The 16,406-nt window shown below is 37.7% G+C and overlaps 1 protein-coding gene and 1 long non-coding RNA gene across 2 annotated transcripts in view; one reads left to right on the plus strand and one right to left on the minus strand.

The window, feature by feature from the left end:
* The window catches only part of LOC124551358 (persulfide dioxygenase ETHE1, mitochondrial), a 52,723-nt gene extending 52,219 nt beyond the window's left edge, over positions 1 to 504 (minus strand). The window contains exon 1 of the mRNA XM_047126394.1: positions 20 to 504. Coding sequence (XP_046982350.1) covers positions 20 to 193 — 174 coding nt within the window. The 5' untranslated portion in view covers positions 194 to 504. The remainder of the gene's footprint in view (positions 1 to 19) is intronic.
* On the plus strand, positions 193 to 8,113 carry LOC124551360. The gene is made up of 2 exons (XR_006967825.1): positions 193 to 740; positions 5,964 to 8,113. It is a non-coding gene; the product is annotated as an uncharacterized LOC124551360 (long non-coding RNA).
* Positions 8,114 to 16,406: the final 8,293 nt, after the last annotated feature.

Raw genomic sequence — 16,406 nt, forward strand, 5'->3', positions numbered from 1 at the left:
CACATTCTGTGTATCTCACCTGTCGGAAAAAGAAATCCTTCGATAATGGTATCGTTTCCGTCATTTTTATATAAGTAGTGTCGAGACCGGTTCCAAAAATTGAACGTTTCGGCCCACTATTTACGTTCTTGATGCTGTTATGAATAACCCTTTTCCCCACACAAACGAAGAGATAGCCTTTCTTAAAAAGCATTTCACTGCAACAGCAGAATCGCGGTGTCAACACCTCTATATATTATCTGGTAACGACATAGTAAGCCGGAATTTATCATGCCATGTTTTCTGGCAGATAACGAAGGGACAGCATGAATATCATGCCATCACACTAAGAATTTTTCGTGTATACTGTTCACGCTATGTACCTAAACAAACGACGTTCGACGCATTATTTAGGATGACTAGCTAGGTTGTGTTTTGTTTCTCGGAATAGATAAGACGTCACGAATGACAGGCATAAAGTAATTTATCTTGTTCAGTCTGTGGTTGGATTACTTAGTGGTAACGTGGCATCAAAGGGGCTAACAGGTGACTGGTCTCTCTCTTTAGAGTATGGCTCAGTCACGGCCGCCTCTGATTCGTGAGTGAACTAACATATTTATTTACGTTATGAAAAAACCTAAATCAGGGTGGCCAGATAGAGAAAACTCCATCCTCACGAGTATACAGTGTATTGGACGACTGTGCCATGGGGGGCCTACCCTTTGGAAGCATAAGGTGAAAATGTAAACACACAAAATAAAGTGAGTTATAGTTAACGTAATTATTTAAGTGAACATACGTAATTATTTAAGTAAACACATAGTCTCAACTTGTGGTGAGCCGACCAGTTAATTATCGCTCCTTAGTATTTCACTGCCCTACATATTTTATTGAACTACCGTATCGCTAAAAGAAGACAACTACACACCTGCTTGTCTTATACAATTAGACTAACAAGAATACTGCCCTGTCCCTCACAACTTGATCTTCAGACAACTGTTGTGTTTACGTTTGACAACTAAAAATATAGCAGGAACCGAGGGAGCGTAACGTGCGAACTGTATACGCCCACGGGCTCTCTCCGTTGGAAGTTGGAACTGTGATGTGCAGGATAATGCTGAGCGTTTTTTCTGATTTTTGTTCTTCTTCTTTGACCTTAAACGTAATATCTTCAGCGCCATCCATGTTAAAACCACCCCAAAAATAATATATACCTGTAGAGTGTAGAGGCTTGTTATTGTTGTAGAAATGTCCTGGAACTTGATGCGCAGTACTTTTTCGTCAAATATCGCAAATTTTATAATTTATTATTACAGTGATAAATACACACAAATGAAAGGAAATTTGGGCCGGATTACACTTAAAAACAAAATCTCGCTTACATGTAAACGATCAGCATGTAGCCGTATTTACCAAATAATTCGTGATGTGCATATAAAGTGACTCGTTCCACATCATAATGATTAATCGTGCAAATGATGATCCATGGGGCGAAGTGGAAACTTCCAGGCATTCCTTATGGCTGTTTGGAAAAACTAAACTCGAAGGCCGAACAAGAGTTTGAAAACAGCTGGCCCCGAATGCGAGTCCAGTGTCTCAACACAGCCCCACCATGGTCTATACAATATATGCAAAAGAAACTGAATAATGTTACACATATCTAGAGACTACCAATAGCCTAGGTAGTGCACTATACAATATACAGCCTACATTATGGAAAATTAAAACTTCGTTTTGTTCCGTTTCCAAACGAAATCCTGCCAACAGTACTAAGTCTTATTGGATTCGACTCGATTCCATAAGCTGCAAGAGACTGGAAGCACGCAAAGTATGCCAATCTAGCACCTTCTGTAATGAACACCTTTGATATGATTCTCAGAGCAAAATGTGCTGAATAGAATCTGGGAAATTTTGATTACATGATTCTTTAATGCAAGTTTTGGCCAGCATGCTTTTCCAACAATTTTTTAGTTTTGTACCTTTCCAACTCTTTGTAAACAATATGTGGTGTTTACTCACAGTTATCTTTCAGACCCTCTTCAATGAGTTGAGTCATTCTAACTGCACCTATCCATTTAGTAAAAGTGATCAAAATGGATACTTTGTGAAGTAGATAACCACACATATTGCACAAGCTTTCTCAAATATCATACAATTTTTGCACTCATAATTTACTTCTTAATGGTATTCTAGTCAAAGGTCTTGAACAAGTTAAATTTCACTTTTTTTTCTCCTTCGTCATTTCAACTTATAGGTAATATAGCATGTTACAGTACTCATCTATTGTATTATATATCCAGTCTCAGTCTTCCTTGATATTTAAAGTTTTTATTTTGTAGGGGGGGGGGGGGGGGGGGGTGATCTTTCATTTTCCATCCATTGCTGATGCACATTCACTTCAAACTGTTCTGGCATATTCTTTCTGTGTATGTGTATATTTACAATTCTTCTCTTATTGTTTAATTTCCAATCATTTCTGTTTTCACACAACCTTCCACCCTTCTAAAAAATTCTCATTTGTTTCAGTGTATTGCTCATAACAAATAATTTTGCATGCACTTGTATTTTCAGCTTAGTGTAAAGTTTGTACAGTTACAATTTTTTGTTTACATTATTTCTTATTACATTATAATTCATGATAAATTCAAGTTATAAGGGCATTTTTGGATATGCCACTTTGTGAATCCCTTTTTAAAAGTATCCCCTGTCGATATCTTAACTCCATTTGGTAATAAGTTATTAAAAACAGTTGCTTTGACTTTGGGGCTTTTTGCTGTTAAAGTTAACCTTCTGTTAACTGTATGAAAGTCTTTTCTATGCCTTGTTTTATAGTTGTGAATGTCCATGTTTCCTTTTGTGATCTTAGTGTCTTCTTTCACTAGCATTACAGTTTCCAGTATATACATGGCATACACTGTGAGAATATTGTGTCTAATGAATAGGGATTTGCAAGAAGTTCCTGGTTTTACTTTCGCTGTGATCCTCAATGCTCGCTTTTGCAGTACGAAAACCCTTTTCATATTAGTTTATTACTATATCTTCGTCGTTTACCAGCCATGGCTGGACAGACTATGTCATAAATACAATGTTTATCAACTAACATTTATACAACACCATATAAAAAATTTATATTACAAATAAAAGGAAATATTTATGCAGTGCACAAAAACACATAGAAAATAGAGAAAATGAAATATAACTAAACAGGAAAGTAAAACTTCATAGCAGCAAATGAAAATACCATAAAGCAAAATGTTTACAAAACCATGTAGATCACACACATAAAGTTTCGTTTTGGCAAAATATGTACTTTGAGTAAAACATAAAATTAAATGTGCAGTTAACTGAGAACATAAAAAGAAGATTAAATTTAGGCAAAATTATATATAAAACATAACAATATTTATTATTTTGTCCATTCACTGGAACCACTGTTAAGAAACTCTTCCAAGGAATATAGCGGATGTTGTTTCAAGTCCTGAGCAATTTTTTTTTCCAAAATAATTCAGGTGGCAGGGATTTCATTTCTGGAGGCAGTTGATTGTACATTTTTAGGGCGACTGTCGGAAAGCTGTCTTGTGTACTTGATAGGCAACACCTTGGCACTTCAATGTTCCTCTTACAGCGAGTGTCATGATTATGTATTTCGTGTCTTATCCTAATATTCCTTTGATGGTCTTTTATACAAATGAGGCAGAAAAACACAGTCATTATTGCCTAGCCTGGTGAAAATAGGCTTACAGTGGTCCAGTCTTTTGCTAGAGGATATGATCCTGATTGCTTTTTTTTTTTAGCAACACATCTTTGCAGCCTGAGGAGTGTCCTCACAACAACAGTCCATAGCTAATGTGGCTGTGGAAGAGTGCATGGTAGACTATTGTGAGAAACTGGTCAGTTATTACCCTCTTCAGCTTCCTCAGGAGGTATATCACACGAGAAAGTTTGGTGCATACATATGCAGTGTGATCATTCATGGAGAGTTTGCTGTCAATCTTGAAGCCCAGCAGTCTGACAGTCTCCATGTTTTCTTGCTCTTCAGTGTTTGTTAGACTGCATATCAAATGTTGGGTTTTTTCTTCATTGATCTTCACTTTATTTATGATGAACCATTCTTTTATTTCTTCAAACATCAAATTTGACGCACCAATAGCTTCTGCGGCTGTATGTCCTTTGGCAATAAGGGTAGTGTCATCTGCAAACTGCAACATTTGACTATTACAGCTCATATCATTGACATATATGAGGAATAGGAGAGGTCCTAAGACTGATCCTTGGGGCACTCGCATGTTCCAGATTTTGTTCAAGAGAAGTTGCTCCTTGCACTGATACTACCTATTCTCAGTTTTCCAAATAAGATTGGAGTGTTGGTAGAACAACACCTCCAACACTATAGCATCTTAACTTGGCTATTAGTGTTGTGTGTGAGATGCAGTCAAAGGCTTTGCTGAGGTCACAGAGTGTCAGTGCCACACACTCTCTCTCTTCAAAACTCTGTCGAATCATTTTTAATAAGTCCAGTGTGGCTTTCACAGTTGATCTCCCTTTGTGTAATCAGTGCTGTGTGTTTTGGAATAAGTTGTTTTCCTCAAAGTAATTCAGTACCTGGCAGTGCATCACAGACTCAGTAATTTTGGCTAGTACTGGTACCACTGAGATTGGTCTGAAGCTGGACACCTCGCATGGATCCCACTTCTTATATATTGGTACTGTGCGCGCCAGTTTAAGGAAGTCTGGGAAGACACCAGAAGATAGACATTTGTTTATTACTATGGCTAGTGGCTGAGCTAATTCTGCAATAATTTTCTTTAGCAGTGTGCAGGACATGCCATAGATGTCTACACTTTCTGAGTGTTTGTAGGAGTTCACAATTTTTATCATGTCTTCAGGGTGTACTTCTTTCCAGTTTTGAATTCTGCAACTGTCTGCATTTCTTATGTTTGCAGTCGGATCTAGGTCAGAGTGTGGAATTTCATTCACTGTCTTTTCCACTATTCTGACAAAATATTCATTGAAGTCATCAGGGCTACATGAATTTAAGCAGGAGGTAGTCTTCTTTCTGTTCTCATTTACAAGATTCCAGGCAGCTTTACAAGGATTTTGGGCCTCTTTAATGTATGTATCATTATATTTCTTTTTTGCTTCCTCTGCTGCCTTCCTATAAGCTTTTTTGGCTTTTAGGTAGTTGTGGTGATGTAATTCTTTAGCTGGAATGTCTAAAGCTGATTTCATTCCATACTTGCACATTGTTACAATACACTTCAATATATTGAGCTCGGGTGTGTACCATTGTTTCACATTGATAACTTTCTTGTGATTTGTCCACAGGATTCTTCATTGGTCTTACCAGAAACATGTCATCAAATATTGCTTTTAAGGTTTGGAACAGACGTAAGAAAGAATCACTGCCAACTAACTCTGCAATTTTCTGCTGCCAGTTTACACAAGACAGAGCTGCTTTGAGATCATTTAGTCTCTCTTCTTTAACAAATCTTCTTTTGAACGTGTAGTTTTAATGCCATGTGCTTATCTGCAGTTTGCTCCTCATACTGGTTTCCATTCCTAGTGCACAGTGATCTGCTATCATAGGTTCAACTACACTGAGTTTATAATACCAGATGTTTGGCATGTCCCACCCCACAGTACTGTTCCACAAGACAAGAAAGGGTACTGATGCTATCCATAATATACAGCCCTTAGGGTTTCAGAATTAAGATATAGTGATAATTTTCTTAATATATATAGACTTGGTGGTTTTTTACAGACATAACCAGCTAGCTGCTTCCATGAAAGTCGATCATCTATGCTTAAATCCATGAATTTATGACCTGTACAGGTTTTTGGTAGAATTTCATCAATCATAGTATTTTGTCTGTTTGGACCACTTGATTTAAAATGGATAATATTAGTTTTTCCTATGTTTACTTTTAGGTTGTCTCTTTCAAAGTGAGCTCTTGCCTTGATAATAAAGTTATGTATCTTTTCAGCTAGGCCGGGCTCACTGTCTGCACAGCAGACTCCAGATGTATCGTCTGCATGCATAGTGCTCAATTGCTTATTGTCAAGAGAACTTAAGAAATCATTTACGTAGCATATGAATAGGATTGGACCTAAAATTGAGCCCTGGGGAACACAAAAATGTATGTTTCTTGTACTTGACCTCCTTCTCTCCAGCCTCGCGGTCTGAGGCACCTTGTCACGGTCCGTGCAGCTGCCCCTGTTGGAGGTTTGAGTCCTCCCTCGGGCATGGGTGTGTCTGTTGTTCATAGTTAAGTTAGATCAAGTAGTGTGTAGGCTTAGAGACTGCTGACCTCAGCAGTTTGGTCCCATTATACCTTACCACAAATTTCCAAAGTTCTCCTCCCCAGTATTTTTCCATTAGAATATATAATCTCTGTGCACTGCTGTCTACCCTTTAAATGTGTTACTAGCAGTTGCATGAGTTTTCCAGTGACACCACTCTTTCCAATTTTTGATAAGAGTACATTATGACATACTCTATTAAAAGCCCTTGAGATGTCCAGGAACATTCCTGCTGCTTGGGATTTTTCATTTATTTTTTCCAGTATGTGATGGACAAACTGTACTGCTGCTGACGCGGTGCTTCGACCTCTTCTGAAACCATGCCAGAAATCACCTAATATGTCAGCAGTGTTGAAATGTTCCAGGATTTTTTAATATTATTTTCTCTATTAGTTTGCTGAAAGTTGAGATTACGGCAGTGAGTTTGTAGTTCTGTACATGCTTCATTTTCCCCTTCTTGCGTATTGGTTTAGCTACGGCCGATTTCAACTTGTCAGGGAACAAACCATCCTTGAAAACACAGTTTATTAGATGAACTAGTGGTTTCAGTAGTTAATGTTTGCATTTCTTCAATAGATATGGAGAAATTTCATCTAATCCTGCTGATTTTTTTGTTTCTGATGCTATCAATAAGCTGCAGTATGTCATACGTGCTTACTGTGCATAGTGTTATGCAGTTATGTTTGTTACTGGACTCAAATGTGTGCTGTATACCCCATTTCATACAAGACATCGTTTTTGACAGTATCTATGAAGTAATTAGTGAAAATATTGCTGACTAGAAGGTGATCAGGGATAGCATCATTATTCATAGTTAATTGTACATTACTAATTTTAGTTTCTGTTTCATTGTTGCTGATTTTATTTACAATTGACCAGCAGGTATGTGAAACATTATCTGAACCTTGTATCTGTTGGCTGATTGTCTCTGCTTTTTAATCTTCCTACTTCATTGCAAAACTTATATTTGTACTGCTTCTATAGTTCTTTATGTAACTCTTGAGCTAGTCAGCCTGTGTAAGCTATACATGTTTTCCATTTTTTCCTTCAGATCTTTTGTTTTAAAATCTAATGACACAGGTTTTGATTTTAAAGGTTGATTTTTCTGGATACTCAAATTTTTTTAGTGGAATAGCTCTACTTAAGTGCTCAGTCAGAATTTTTGTGAATATGTTTGGTATATTGTTGATCCCCAATGGTAGTAATAATTGATTCCCATGATTCCTGGCTTAAACTATTTCTTAGTGTAGCAGTGTTGTTTGCAGATAGTATTCACCTGTGCTTGTACATTTTTCTTGGTTTGAATTTGGTATAACATTTTAGCACTAGTGTTTGGCCTAAATGATCTGAGAGGTGACCATTTATGCTGTCTGTTGAGATGATTTGGTCATAATTTGTGATAATATGGTTAATTGAACTACTGTGTGTGTTAGCTGTTCTGTTGGGTACTAGTCCAAGGTCTTCAGTCCCATAAGATATGATACAATCTGTAAAATGTTTGCTTATCTGACCATCATGTAAAGTATTGATGTTCAGATCTCCCAGTATGACAAGATTTACACCTCTACAAACTGACATTAATTTACTTAAAAGTCCATCAAGTGATTGGAAAGCTTCAAAATTTCCTCAGGGGGATCTATATACGCCTATGACATAGAAAGGTAAAGTGCAAAATATGAGTTGAAGAACTGCAGTTTCTAAATCTTTGTCAACACTGTTGTGCGTGTATTATATAATTGATTATTAATCTGTATCCTGTCTGTCAAAGTATATCTTTTAGATGAAAATATGTTTGTAATCTGAAATATTCATCTAATAAAGGAAGAAATTTAAATAGTTGTTTATCATTCACTCCTGCAAATTATCTGATAATCTAGATTTAGTGACAAAAGATTCCAGTTATCTGGTTGCCAGTTAAAACTACCCACTGTAAACAGACCTCTGTTTTTGCAACTCACAGATAACTGTTGCTTTGTGATAAATATCGTGTAGATATGAAACTGTCAGGAGGAGTGAATAGTGGCTGTTCCTTATATTTAAGAAAGAAGGAACTTTTTTCAAACTAGCAGCCTGAGTAAGCACAAATACTTTATAGCAGTTTAAAACAAGTTAACATTAAATGCAACTTCAATTACCAAAATGAATCTTTCATTCTGCAATAGTGTGTGTGGTGATTTGAAACTTCTGACACATTAAAACTGCATGCTGGACCAAGATTCAAACTGCAAACTGTTGCCTTCCAGAGGCATATGTTCTACCACCTTAACTATCTGGACACAACTGCCGTCGTAGCCTCACTTTTTCCAAACTTCACAGACGTTCTCATGTATACTTTGTGCGACTAGCAAGAAAATATTGTGGAAAACTGAATTTGAATAAATCTTTTATTCTGCCATTTTGAAACTTCCTGGCAGATTAAAACTTCATGCTTGCCCAAGATTCAAACTTTTCTTTAGTGAGGAAATGCTGTGCCGACTGAGCTATCGAGATGTGACTCTCGACCTCACACTCTGGAAACATTGCTTGGGGTGTGGCTGAGCCAATTCTCCGCAATATTCTTTCTTCTAGGTGTGCCAGTCCTGCAAGATATACAGCAAACGTCTGTGCCTTGACTAGTTCTACATTCTTGAAAGTCCACCATCATGGTGGAATGTGTGAAGCTGAATGAATTCGGCATATTTGCAAAATTCATGTTAATACTGAGACATTAACTTCTGCTTCTTTAGATCTTAGATAACATGTAGCATTTTACAAATTTTTTGGAGACTTAATCAGGTGACAAATGTAAGGAGACAGTTAGTAATCACAATTCCTTGATAAATGAAGTGGATGTGTTTGGATTTGGGACTGACAGTTCATAAGCAAGCTCATGAATTCCTGCAGAAGCCAAATGAGATGAGCATGTTTCCCACCATCAGCACTTGTGTCACACAGCAACTTTTTTTACTGGCTTCATTTGTTCTAATATTTTGGGACAACACTGTCACTAATAGAAACATTGAAATTCACAGCCACGATATGAGGCATGCAACAAATTTACATATGGTCAAAAGATTAATGTTAACAGCAAAACAGATTTATGTCAAATGAGCTATTTTTCTTAAATTATTACCAAAACAGTTTAAGGTATTCATTGGAAATACTTTTGAAAAGTAATTTTAGCGGTGGCTTACCCACAAATGCCCGTATAACAAGGAACTAGTATGAATAATAATGTCAGAAACAAACCTATCCCAGCAATAAATGTAGTACTAAATTGAACATAAAATAAACTGCTCACAATGGGATGAATTATTGTCCTACTGTATGAATTAAATAATTGAACAATAGTGTATACGAACAGTACTGCAATTGTGCTTTTTTGACGTAGCCCCCGCACATAAAATTGTGTGTTACAATCAGAAAATAATAAATCTAATCTCTTGTAGACAAGTATTTAATAGACTACAGTTTCATTAAAAGATGGGGTCAATTAATTGGGCACATTGTGAAGCATCAACATCAAGGAATTGTAGTTTGGTAATAGAAGGAATATGGGAGAGGAGGGAGGGGTAAAAATTATAGACAGACACCAAGGTTTGAATATACTAAGTAGGTTCAAATGAATGTGGTTTATTTCTTTAATTGTTTAGTATTCCTGTGAATCTAGGGTTACAGCGTAAAATCATATTGAACCATTTCTTAATTATTATACATGTTTATTGAAGTGTTTTACACTCATCATTTTAGCAAAAACTAACATCGCACAATATTTTATTACTCTATACACTTTACAAAGAGTGTCTTATTGGCGTTACTGTGTGTTTTTTCTATATACTTCCTTACTGTATAGAAGCAATGCTTGACCACCTGCCTACACAAGCCTAACCAATGAAGGGCAGCAGTGTAGCAATATTAGTTAAAGAGCAGTTGTCCCTGGAAGCCAAGATGATAAATATTAAAAAACATTTAACTATAGAAGGAAAGTTTGAAGCTGCTGCTATCCAATTTCCTAATTTCAAGGTGATTATAAGATTTTAAACGTCTCTATATTATATTTATGTAAACATACACTTTATATTAGTCATTGGTGGTACAAATGTACATTTGTCAGTGAAAAATTGTAAGACTATACTCTTTGTAGATACTCTGCGGCCATGTAAATTTTACTGTCTCAATAATAAACCTACCAGACAAAATGCCTGCCTGGATAATGTCACTTCAAATACATGTAAATGTGAGACTCATTTGAATATCATACTATTTGACCATGATGGCATACTAAAACTGTGTGGAGTTGGAAATATTCACAAACATGAGACTGAATCCAGGACAATGAGACTACTGCATGATTACAAATAGCAAATATCAGATACTCTCTTCAGGGTACCGTTGGAGCTCCATTCTCAACAGGATAAGCTCATGAAAATTTCTTGCATGCTATAGTTGCCACCTTTAATATGCGCTATCCTACTTCAAGTAAAAAGAGCCCATGTTCAAAGAAACACAGGAAAGGATGCATAACTAATTGGTACACTCCTTATTTGTATAAACTAAAAATACTGCTAAGTCATAGTATGAAATGTCATGTAACAGTGGTATATACAAGTCATTGTATGTGAAACTATGAATTATTAAATAAAGGCAATACATAAAGATAAAAAACAGTACATACTTCAGCCAAGTAACAAATCCAATGCAGTAAGATAATTAAAGCAGAACCTGGAATATCTACATAAAAAGGAACTACCTTTTTCCATTAGCCCAGATCAATTTAATCTTTATTTCAGGGAAATGCGCACTTCATTATGATGAGACGGGAACCAATAAAGACATTGAAGCAGCTGATGTTACCTCTCTAGGTGCAGAATTTAAAGTAAACCACCACAGTAATAGTGATCACTTAAAACTTCCAGGCCGATAGGCCGTGGTCGATGTATAAAACTCTCCCCTGACATTTCATCTCCGACTGCGGGAGACATCCTCCAAGGTAAAGCGGCGAACTGCGAAGAGAACTTGAGGAAGCGCTGATTATATAGGCAGTACAGAGGGCACCACTGTCCATCACGTGGTGTCGGCTATGAGACTATCTCTGGTAATGCCAACAAACTTGACTGAAAGTAATCGACCATCACGCTTGCGGTGCAATGCTGACATCCAAATTTTATTCATTTTAACACCTTCATCTTTCCTGTTAGAATTATTACAGTGTTGATCAATCTCGATAGCCTCTCTATACATGTGTGTCTAATAATGCGAGGTTTTAGATATGACACTTGTCTCACTGAATTTTATTTCATAATCACCTTCCTGATAGACATGTTCTGGTATGGCCAATTAATCCATGTGACCCAGGCGGCAATTCCTCTTATGTTCAACAAGATGTGTGTTCACACTTCTCTTCATGGTACCTGCAAGGAATTTTGTATACCCCCAGTGGCATCTTTTGCCAATCTTAAATATTCTTTTATTTTCCAGGTGGGTATGAAAATAGTTTCCACCCCATACTTGCTTAACACTTTCCCAATGCAGTCTGTGACCTTACTAATGAACAGAAGTAAAATCTTGCCCTTGGGTGACTGTTGTTCATTGTTGCTCCTGATTCTCTGCCTAGAGCCAAAGTGCTGGATCTATATTCTTGCTAGAATAGCCATTCTTCACAAAAGTTGACTGTAGATGCTCAATCTCATCTTTTAAAGAGACAAGTTCACAAATTTTGTAGGCCCTTTCTACCAAGGTTTTGATTACACCTCTTTTTTGTCTAGGGTGGTGGTTTGAAACTTTATGCAGATAATGATCAGTATGTGTGGCCTTTCTATACACCTTACGGGATGGAACGTTGGGCCATAAGGTGTATAGAAGGGCTACACATACTGATCGTTATCTGCATAAAGATTCAAATCACCACCCTAGACAAAGAGGGGTGTAATGAAAACCTTGGCAGACAGGGCGTACAAAATTTGTGAACCTGTTTATTTAAAAGATGAGATTGAATATCTACGGTCAAGCTATTCTAACAAGGATATAGATCGAGCACACTTCGTTCTAGGCAGAGAATGAGGAGCAATGATGAACAACAGTCGCCCAAGGGTAAGGTTTTTCATCTGTTTATTAGTAAGGTCACAGATCACATTTGAAAGGTGTTACACAAGCATGGGGTGGAAACTATTTTCAGACCCACCAGGAAAATAAAAGAATATTTAAGATTGGCAAAAGATGCTACCGGGGGTATATAAAATACCTTGTAGGTACCACGAAGAGAAGTTTGAACACCCGTCTTGCTGAACATAAGAGGAAATGCCGCCTGGGTCACACGGATAAATTGGCCATACCAGAACATGTCTACCAGGATGGTGATCATGAAATAAAATTCAGCGAGAGGAGTGTCATATCTAAAACCTCGCATTATTATGCACATGTATAGAGAGGCTATTGAGATTGATAAACACCATAATAATTTTAACAGGAAAGATGAAGGTATTAAACTGGATAAAATCTGGATGTCAGCATCGCACTGCAAGCGTGTCGATCAGTTACTTTCAGTCAAGAATGTTGGCATTACCAGAGACAGTCTCATAGCTGACACCACGTGATGGACAGTGGAAGCCTCTATACTGCCTATATAATCAGCACTTCCTTGACTTCTCTTCGCAGTTCGCCGCTTTACCTTGGAGGACGTCTTCTGCAGTCGGAGACAAAACATCAGGGGAGAGTTTTATACATTGACCATGGCCTATCAGCCTACATTTTATGAACAGTAATAGTGAGTTTGAATGGAAATCTGTTTCCTCTATATATAGTAGATTTAGCAGTAAAATTCAGTCACTCAAAAACTGGGGCTATTGTGGCCTCTCCTCCTTTATTCTAAAAATTATTACAGAAATTAAAAAACCATCCCGTGCTACCTTATAAACTGGATGTTTGTGGAAAGTGCCTTTCCTGACAGTTTAAAGTTAACTGTAATTAGACCAGTGCATAAAAAGGGAGATTGGGAATCATCAGAAAATTATAGACCCGTTGTGACAGTTTGAATATTATCTAAAATCATTGAGGTTGTGGGGAAGCATTTTCTGTTTTATTCTTATCTCTAACGAAAGGGGGAGGGGGTGGTGCTCCATGTTAATGAATTAAATTCCACTGTGCATCGATAAAACATAATATGCAAATGCACTCTCCAAAATTATGATGGGGAACCCACTACAGAAAAGAAAAGTGTCACACCTGTGCATGAAGTTGATTGCAAACTGTTCACTACTGATAAAATGCAAGCCTTCAGAGCGAAGCTTGTGATAATCAGATTACAAGAAATTGAATCTATGACTCTTCTTGCAGCTGCAGTACAATCTCACCATAGTACTGCAGGTGTTGTTTCAAGTGGCTGCAGACTAGATCGTCGGTGGAACAAAGATACCCGCCAGCGGCTGAGTCCAATTTAGGCCAGAATATTTCTAAGTCCTCAATACACCAGCTCAGCAGCAGCTCTCAGCACCAGAGTTGGTCAGTGGAGGCTCCACATCTCGATGCTGATCTCAGAACTGTACATTCCTATTTGATTTACAGTCGAATGTGAAGTAACACTGCCATTTTTCCCTCAGTCACAGTATTTGATTGTCTCAGCTCCAAATCTTCTGAGCACCAACCGATCAAACTGTTCATTACAGAAAACTTCTCGCCTTTCCCTGCCAGGTAAACCAGTGGCTTGTGTCCTACTATACTCTACCAAAAATACTCGCATCACTCTCGTTCCATCTCTTTCTTTTGCCAATGAGGTGCTCTGCCTCATCACCGTCCAGTGTCTCTAACTTAGAGTTTGTTTATATTAGCCAATAATGCAGGTTTCACATAAATAACATTGTTTTCCCACAGGGTCAGAGTATTCAGTGGTCTCCCAAAATTTCAAAGGCCCAAGACTAAGCATCCCCTATCCATCACCAAGATGTTTCTCTTTAGTCTTTTTTTGTATCTCTCAGAAAGCTGCCTTTCGAAATATTGTGTACAAAGGTATGTTCCCTATAGAGGGCGAGTTTTTACTCCTTTTCCTGGTTGTAAAATGTTTTTGCCAGGTTTTTCTCTACGGGAGATGTTATCTGCATTTCTATACAGTGAGATGACTTCCTGTGGCACCTCTGCATGGCAAAAGCCTCTGTGTGGTGGCCAGTCACTGCTCGGACCAGTCCCGGTCGCCTTACCAAGAAGTCGTCTGTGCAGTGCTACTCTCTTACAGCTTCAGCTGGAACACATCTCTGCTCATTGTCTCGTGGTGCTTTCAACATTTCCCACTGCTACAGGACATGCAGATATTAATTAAAAGTAAGAGAACACCAAACTGCAACAGTTAATTACCTACAATCAGTAGTACTGTGGTATATTTATTTATTTATGCATTTATTTTACCTGGCAAGATTAGGGCCTTCAGGCCCTCTCTTACACCTAACCAGGCATACTCAGATTGAACGAATTTCAGTTTGTACAGAACATTATGGACATACCACATGTTATACAGTATTAATGTTAAATTAAAAATAGAGATTATAACAGTAGTACAAGGATAATTATAACAATCAAAAAATATTTATAACAATCAAGAATAATAATAATAGTAATGACTATGTATATGAAAGTAAACATATTTGTCTTTTATGAATGTCAGTCCTATTGCTAGTTGGGAATTTTCTCGTTATGTTCTTGCAGCTTGTGAGTTATTCACATCGAGCAGAGACATAAGATGATAGAATGGGGTGAAAGAGATATAGAAGAGGTAGCTAGGCTAGAGGAAGAGAAATAGAATGGTAAAATTCGAAGCTATGATGGAGAGGAGAAAGAAAGAGATGAGAGGGGCACTACAATGGTGGCCATAGTGTCCCTAATATGTAAGTTTTGAGTTCCCTCTTGAATGTTGAGTGGTTCTGGATAAGACGTAGATCACGGGGGATCGCGTTTCATAGTCGTATGGCTGAGATGGAGAATAACACGGAGAAAGACTTTGTGTTATGTAAAGGTACAACCAAGATACTAGACATATCTGATCTGGTATAGCGGTTGTGGAATGATGATAGGGGTTTAATGTGAGAAGATAAGTATTGGGGGCACCAGTGACTAAGAAATCGATGAAGTAAGCACATCATGGTGAGATCGTGTACCTTATGTGGACGTATCCAACCTAGCTGGGTGTATCAAGGACTGATATGATCATACAACCATATATTGCACACGTATCTAAAGCAAGCATTCATCACTAGCTCGAGGCATCTCAAATTTTCACTATTTGTGCCGTGTTGAATTACATCACAGTAGTAAAGATTAGGCAAGACTAGTGTTTGGACTAATTTTTGTTTAACATGGGTTGGAAATATTTTTCTAAATTTTTGGATTGCATGTAGGGAGGAGAGTGATTTCCGGCCAGCTGTGACTGTTTGTTCTTCCCAGTTTAGGTGTTCATCCAAGATTATTCCAAGGTCTTTTACTGTTTTTTGGTATGGTAGTTGGGTACCACTGAGCAGTATTTGAGGGACTGTTTTGCAAAAGTACCGGCTGATTAACTTTGGATGAGATATAAGAATGACCTGGGATTTCTTGGGGTTTAGTTTCGGACCTAGGTTCTGTGCCCATCGAGAAACAGAGCAAAGATCTGTGTTCATACTCGCTACTGCGTCAGCAATGTTCTTGGGGCTTGCACTTATGTACAGCTAGATGTTGTCGGCATATAGGTGGTAGTTGCAGGAGTGAATCACTGAAGAAATATCATTAATGTACAGTGAGAAGAGTAATGGACCGAGGACAGAGCCTTGGGGAACTCCAGAGCGCACGTTTTTCCATGATGACTTCTCCGACCCACAAATGACTTGTTGACTTCTGTTTTTGAGGTGTCTGTCGAACCAGTGTATTGCACTGTTTGAGAAATTCAGGTGTTTCATTTTAATTGGTAATATATCAAAGTCAACTGTATCAAAAGCCTTGCTAAAGTCAAGCAGTGTTAGGGTGGTAGCTTCACGTCTGTCCATAGCATGTTTAAAGTCATCAGTTACTTTGATTAATGCAGTTGCTGTACTATGGTGCTTACAGAAGCCTGACTGATATTTATCATGGGTGTTATGAGTTTTGAGGTAATCCGTCAGCTGTTCATGGGCGATGTATTCTAGGGCTTTAGA

This window comes from Schistocerca americana, chromosome 9 (genome assembly GCF_021461395.2).
Source record: "Schistocerca americana isolate TAMUIC-IGC-003095 chromosome 9, iqSchAmer2.1, whole genome shotgun sequence".
Classification (NCBI taxonomy): Eukaryota; Metazoa; Arthropoda; class Insecta; order Orthoptera; family Acrididae; genus Schistocerca; species Schistocerca americana.